Here is a 7,227-nt window from a genome sequence, read left to right on the forward strand (position 1 = left end):
AGGAAAAGGTTATTATTAATCATTTGCGTGAAGGCCTTATCTGGCTCAAACTGCTTCTATCTTTATTCATTTAGAGTTGAGTCAGACACAGAATATAGCTAAAATATTGAAATCCTAACACTTGCCATGTCATGAATCTACCTCTGTGTAAGGAAATGTGCTTGATAAATAAAACTGGTTTCCCCTTTATATATCAACATCGAAATCAATAGGAAGAACATCTCACACACACACACATGCTTGTTTTGTTCAATTGGAAGTTTATTGCTACACACAATTCAGTTCAATTCAGACAAGAAGCACTGGTTTGGAGTGTTAGGTTATCACAGCTGCTCTTTTGAGCTTTATAATTTCACGATTTCACCGCGTACTGAAACACTCCTCGTTGGTTAAGGCTGGACAGCTAATCTGAAATGTTAGTAAAAAAAAGAAGAAAAGAATAAACCCTTAATTGAGAAACAATGTCAGGATTATTTTGGTACGCAAACTTGAAGGGAATGTGTGAGTGTGGCTCCTCACACTCCCCCCCCACCCCTTGGCCTCTTCCTTTCAAATTGGGCCTGGGGGTGGTGGGGATGGAGGGTTGGGGGGCGGGGGGGGGGGGGGGGGGGATGAAGACACGACTCAGTGGCATTTGTTGGCCTTGTCAAAGAGAACCTTCAGCTGCTCCTTGGAGGTGGCCTCCTTCTGCTGCATCAGCTCAGCGTGGCCCTTGGTGACGCCCCAGCCGTCAGGTGTGGACATGGACGGGCAGTAGGGGCGGCCAGACGCGGGGGTCTGCTTCACCCAGTAGTCCTGACGAGCCCTGCGCAGAGGAATGAGGTACTTTTTAAAAACAAAATAACTTAAAAAAAATAAATGAGCGGCAAAGACTCTCCTCAACCTACCTCGCTCTAACCCAGGGCTTTGTGTGCATTTCCAGTCCGCTTCCCCAGAGGCCGTGCTTCTCGGACGCAGCGGGCAGGAAACCCCTCTCAGGCGCCAGCTCCTCGGCCAAGGCACGGACGTGATAGGGTTCAAATCCGCAGCAGCCTCCGATATAGCGGATGCCGGCAGTGTACGCTTCCCGGGCGTATTTCTGCATGTCCCATCTGGTCAGGATCCTCGGCTCCAGACCTGTGGGGAAAACAGTTGTTGAGGAGTGTGTGGATTATGATCTTCCATCACAACCGTTAAACTACTAATAATGTGGAGACGCATCGGTCGTCAGAGTGTGTGCGTACTGAAGGGGAACTCGGGCAGATCGATGAAACCCTGGCGCTTGCAGTCAGGCGTGTGGAAGGCCAGCGGCTGGCTCATGTAGTGAGCCTTCAGGCCGGCCTTCTCCACTCCGGCCTTCATCATCTTCACAGTCTTCACGCAGGTCTCCGGGTCAAAGTGGCAGTTGATGCCCACAATGTGAGCTCCTACGAAAAGGAAACAGGAAGTCATCATCAGGGATCAGAATGGATGCATCAGGGGCGATATAAAAGACTCCAGGTTGCATTGTGGGAATTGAAGGATTCAGCACTTTTTGGATATGGACTTCATAAAAAAGACTGTAGACTATAAAGATTATAAAAGACAGAATCTCAGACTCTGCTGCATTAAATTTGAAAAAAAAATGTCTTGCATTTGCACATGTATATAAAATCTGAACTGCTGTACAGTTAAAAATGATTCACTTTCAGGTTAATGGTAAAGATAGTGCAGTTTAATGACAGTTCTGCACAACTTTGTAATGTTCAGTTAGAGAGACACTGAATGGAGGCTTTAGTTTGTATTGCAGCTATTCAGCCTACTCTCATTGATATAAATGGGATGGACTGATCATTAAATCCTCCATGAAAGTAGGAACTGTTGTCGAACTGTTGTATTAGACAACTGCAATGGTTTCAGCTCAATGTACCTAATAAATTGAATTATCTCTCTACTTGCTGCACAGTGGCCTCACTTCTGCATCGTCAGGATGCGTCCCCCCCCCCCCCTTACTCTCCTTATTGCGGGGACAGTCCTTGACATGTCCTCTCACCTTTGTCTCCACACTAGGACAGGGACTCATGCAATGCAGTGGATTTAGATTCGCCATACCAGCTTTGACAAGTTTGACGGCACAGTCTCCAGGGCTGACTCCATTCATGTCTCCATCGGGTCCAATGCAGAGAGTTGCGGCCACTGGCTTGCCGGTGGTCCTCAACACCTGGACTGCCCACTCAGCCTCTTCCACATGCTCAAAGTACTGCAGAGCAAAAGACAAGCCAGGTCAATGAAACAAGTGGATCATTCATCTTAAAGAAAAAATACGTTTTGCATTCACATCAAATAAAAACTAAAGTTTGGAGGTCAAAGATCAGATCAAAACTAAATTGGGGAAGAAAAGGATTATTCGGAAATGCAATTATTTATGAATTCACCTTCAAAACACATTTGTGATGTGACATTTTGATCAAGTGCATTTGTAGATTTTGCGTGAAACTGCAGAATAATAACTGTCTCCAAAAGATGGTGGAGATTAACAATCACTTCCCTCTGAAAAATGATAAATTGACATTCTAATGAGTTGTAATGTGGAGACAGATGGAAGTCCCTCTGGCTGCATTTGGCACGCGGACAATTCACTACACATTCACATTTGTCCTTTGTTTCACATGTTACATAACTTGGCCCAGGAACAAGTAATGCATATTGCATTACGTCATTACGACTGTTTGAAACCTGACCCGCATGTCGGTGTCATTGTTGTGTGCAGTGAGGCTTTCAAGTGAGTATTTAGATTTTGTCTCCACCAGCTACGTCACAAGGTGTTTTCATCAATTTAGCAAATGGGAGTTTCTGCAGCGCCTGTGGAGCTTGTGGTAGTTGATGGGGACATTGTCCTCACAGATTTTGCCCATAACACAAAAGACTCCTTGCAACCTTACTGTGACTAAGAGTCATCTGCAGATATTTAATCTCATGTGACATCAACTTTACGATGGGGTGAAAGAAACTGAGCTTTAGTCTTTCCTGTACGTACCTCTGCGATCAAGAAGTCCACATTTTTCTGGACAAATACGTCGCTCTGCTTCTTGAAGATGGCCTTGACTTCAATCTCATTCTTGCAGCTGAGGTAAGCGGGAGTCTGAGAGATGCCTCCTGCCACCAGAGCATCCCCCTCATTGGCCACCTCTCTGGCCAGGTCACATGCTGCTTCGTTTATTTGCTGCCCCTGTGGATGGAAAAAAAAAAAATGAAAAAGAAGGCTCACTTTTCATATCAGGAGAAAATGGAATTGCTACTTCTGTTTCTGTGCTTTGCCTGTGGGCAGCGTGTGAGTTCTATTAAACCCCCGGTGCCAAGCTGCTCTGAGCAGCTGGAGGAAACTTTATAGCTGCTTTTCGACATGCACTGAACTCTGGATAAACTCCAGACATTCTCAAGAGGGACACTATGTGAGAATGCAAATGTGTGGTCCAGACATTCTCCAGAACTTCTCTCGGCCCAAAAAAAACAGAGGATTTCTCAATGAGCCCATGTGAGAAATCACCAGGAGATCCTCCAGTGATCATGAGTTGCTATTCTACATCCTGCGTTGTGCATGTTGCACCCCCACTCACCTGCACACTCCCAACATGTCTGTGTTGTCGTGAATGCATTTGACCGGATAATCTCCTGCTACATGGTTCATGTGTGAAAGGCAGACTCCGGAGAGAGACCAGACCCCCCAATTGTGTGGACAGTCTCCGGAGTTCATGCCATAAAATAACATAACAACTTTAATATGAACACAACTCACAGTGAAGCGCTGAGTGTGGCCTCTGTTCACCAGTTTGTCATCGCTTGCATAGAAGGTGAATGTCTGCATGACAGTGGAGCCTGCCCTCAGGAACTCCCTGTGCAGCTGGCGCACTGCAGGAGGAGAGAAAGCGAGACACAGATGTGGCTCATTGCGTACCTGACAAAAAGGGGGTTTGCGGCTCAGCCATCAACCAAGAATGTCGTGCGCAATTACAGAGGATGGGACCTTACCCGCCTCGGGGTTCTCGGCTGCAGCCTCAGGTGTCCACGGCCCTGCCTTCACGTAGCCCCTCTTCTCCAGGGCGAAGACGAAGCCTCCGTCCCCGATGACGACCTCTCCCGCATCCAGACGCTCCAGAATACCCTGTGTCAGAACACAGAAAGGCGCACAAAGTTTGGGTACACTTTACCGCTATAGGGCGCAAGGCAGTGCGCACACCCACTTTCATTCTGCAGGAGAACAAAATCAAGCGCAATGGACTGAGAACTCGTCCTCTGAAGTCGAGACGTCCCATCCAGTCACTCACCCGCTTTGCTCCGGCTGGTGCCATGTTTTTTCAGCTTCAGCGTCCTTCTGAGTTTGAAGAGAGCTCAGTGAAGGCATCCATGCTCAATTTATAATCCAAAAAGGGGCGCGGTCGTCCTGGATGTCACGTCCAAATCCCCTCCCCCCCCTCCTCGCAGTCATTGTAAGTTTCCACAGAGCAGCCCACTGTTCATCATCAAGCAGAAATATGAAGAGTCAGCTCTAATGATGAGCTAGATTGTTGGCACATTGCCTTTTGAAGATATCAATCAGTACGACATGTGGGAAGATGATTTGACTTGCGTGGAAGTGGCTCTATATGACATATATACATATGAATCGTTTGAATAAATAACTAAATGCATATTCCAGTTTACGGGCCTGCAGGTGAAAATGTGGGGCGGTAGCAGCCATGGTGTTGTGGGTGGCTGTTTTTTTTATTTTCTGGGATGATGCCAAAGACCCATGTAATGTGGTGAGTGAGAGAACATACTGTACAAGCCCTGGGACTGTAGCAGTGATGTGATGGAGTTCAGAGCTATACTGTGCGGACTGATTGGACACGTTTGTGTGTGTGTGTGTGTGCGTGTGTTCATGGTTAATAACAGAATGTATTACCCACTGCAACATTGTGGCTTATTGGTGATGTTTGGTTGACTTAAAGTCACACAAATAAGACACCTGAGGCTTTAGATACACACGTACAACATTTGAATAACATGGACTACAAACATATATATATATATTTATATAATGTAATATAGAATAATATAATGTAAAGTCGTGTTAAGTCAAAGATGCTGTTTGTTACTTCACTTGGATGTTTGAGCTTCACTGCATCATGTTGAATGAACCTAAATCGGCTGAAATGGTGTCATTATGTGGACTTGTCGTCCTTTTGGGGACATAAAAAAGGTCTCCATAATGGAAATCATTAGATTCTGTGGGGGGGGGGGGGGGGGGGGGGTAAGGTTTCAGTAACGATTATGCTCTTTACAGAGCTTGACTCTACAGGCTGATTTCACATCCATCTGCTGCAAGAACAAAGTTTCTCAATGCTCCACTAAAATCCGAGTTTCATGCTTGTTCTGTGGAGCCTGACTTTAATGACCTCTCAGCTTTTTGTCAGAACCACGTCTGGTTCAATCTTTCGTGAGGATAACGTGCAACACGTGACTCAAGTGGCTAAAGGGGCGTTACAGGGATGTAGGGCGCCTAGAAACATCCGATTTTTGAATGAGGGAGAAGGAGGAGATTTGTTGGAATTCTGACAAGGGAACAAGCCAAACAGTTATTATTCAAAGGAAAGTATTTTTAAATGTCTTGAATAACGTCTGGAGTAGTATCTTTAACCCTTCGTGGTGTCACCCTGAAGATGTCAGCTCTGGCCTGCTGCACAAATATATACAAAAATCAGTTTAATACTTTTTAAAGGAAACTCGAGAATATCGAAATCTGAACCTTTATTATTGTTCATGGATTCAGTAGACCTGCTGTAAATGCCTTTTCCTGCGTCTACTTTTTCTGCCTCTTGTCATTTAACCAAAAGTTGTCTGATGATAGTGAATGGAGATTTTCCTTTTTTCAAATTCATTCAATACCATACAATTAAAGTAGACTTATAATTTTTTATCTTGTTACATGTTTACACTTTGTAACTTTGCTTTGAAAGGTGCGTTATAAATGAAGTTAAAGTTAGGTCACAGAAGCACTGAAAAAAGGAAAATAAATCGTCATTGGTTAGAGGCAAGATCTTAGCAATGATTCACTTTTTTTCATAAGAATTCACTGTTAATCCTCGAAGTGATTTTTAATGAATGGCTTCAGTTGTAGAAGTGTTACTCAATAATGATGAGTATCGCTCACTGCCCAGAGGCGTCTGTGAACAGGCTGGAGGAGCTTTCTAACTGTGACGGATCATGCGTCCATGGGGCAACCTGCACCAAGAACATGAATACCCGGAGGAGTGACGTCTGTTGGCAGTTATCGAAGTTATTTCTTTCATCTTTGCAAACAGAATGTACAAATGTAACGATGACGTCTCATCTGTCCTTACCTTTTCAAAGACCTTGTCATTCCACACCTGTCCACCAGTTGTCCCCATTGTCGCACACATGAACCTCCTCAGGTGAACACGAGCAGAGTTTTTCTCCTGCTTATATTTTATTGTGTTTGTAGACTTCACTGTCTGAAAAGCCCTTTTGAAATTGCTGGTGTGTGTCTGACAGCAGAACCAGTTCACAGCCTGTCTCTTAATCTTTCGGGGGCAACAGTTCGTTTATTTTTTACCACGTGATTTGTAATAATCCAGTAAGTTAAACAAATGTACCTCTGCTCAGGCTGGAGGCGTGCAGACACGCAGTTATCAGTTTATCAGTACTGTACTGTATGGCTTTTATCTGTTGGAATAGTGTTAGAAATAGTATTATAGGATAAAACATCTTGTAACACTGCAGAACTGTATTGCATTACACTGACAGTATAAGTATTTGCTTCACCCTTGTTATATCAATGATGGTTCACTCAGTTCAACAGCAGCACGCACTAAATCCTACAACACAATCACAAACAGTTCAAACAACTACTGGACAACACAACTTCTAAATGCAGGATTTATTGCAGGCCTGTTGTATTTGACTATTGAAGCTTGATGAATCCAATAAACTGCCAAGTGAGTGAATATGCTGGCAATCACACGAGGGAGGTAGACTGATAACGATGGACTGTCTCCTGCGGTGATAGCCTGAGCGATCAATCAGGGATAGTGTGTTCCCTCCCACCCAGTTTGAGAAGGAATGTTTAATCACATCATATGCAGGTGTAGCCAGAAGCAGGTTAAAGGTTTTGTGTCAACAACGTAGGGATGGATTTCACTCCAGACAAAAACGCTCTTTAAAACACATTTACAAAAATATCTCACACAACCGCAATGGCATGATCCTGAA

At 44.5% G+C, this 7,227-nt stretch overlaps 1 protein-coding gene across 2 annotated transcripts; it reads right to left on the reverse strand.

The window, feature by feature from the left end:
- Nucleotides 1-240: 240 nt before the first annotated feature.
- On the reverse strand, nt 241-6,521 carry bhmt (betaine-homocysteine methyltransferase). Of its 2 annotated transcripts, none has more exons than XM_062413437.1 (8): nt 6,339-6,521; nt 3,988-4,120; nt 3,755-3,867; nt 2,996-3,187; nt 2,071-2,218; nt 1,224-1,406; nt 888-1,116; nt 241-805 (listed from the first exon to the last, which is right to left on the reverse strand). In XM_062413437.1, the coding sequence occupies exons 1-8, from the start codon at nt 6,396-6,398 to the stop codon at nt 625-627; spliced, it is 1,239 nt and encodes a 412-aa protein (XP_062269421.1). In that variant the 5' UTR covers nt 6,399-6,521; the 3' UTR covers nt 241-624. The 2 variants fall into 2 exon arrangements, with proteins under 2 accessions (XP_062269421.1, XP_062269422.1); XM_062413438.1 differs by lacking the exon at nt 6,339-6,521 and adding an exon at nt 4,284-4,426.
- Between the last annotated feature and the right edge of the window lie 706 nt (nt 6,522-7,227).

The sequence above is a fragment of the Platichthys flesus genome, chromosome 19 (assembly GCF_949316205.1).
Source record: "Platichthys flesus chromosome 19, fPlaFle2.1, whole genome shotgun sequence".
Lineage (NCBI taxonomy): Eukaryota > Metazoa > Chordata > Actinopteri > Pleuronectiformes > Pleuronectidae > Platichthys > Platichthys flesus.

Bases quoted from the DNA above. Each gene is read 5' to 3' on its own strand.
- bhmt (XM_062413437.1), bottom strand. From the start codon at position 6,398: ATGTGTGCGACAATGGGGACAACTGGTGGACAGGTGTGGAATGACAAG. The intron at 4,121-6,338 runs GTAAGGACAGAT...GTTCTGACACAG, and splicing joins ATGACAAGGTCTTTGAAAAG to GGTATTCTGGAGCGTCTGGA. The intron at 1,407-2,070 runs GTATGGCGAATC...TCCTTTTCGTAG, and splicing joins CGTCAAACTTGTCAAAGCTG to GAGCTCACATTGTGGGCATC.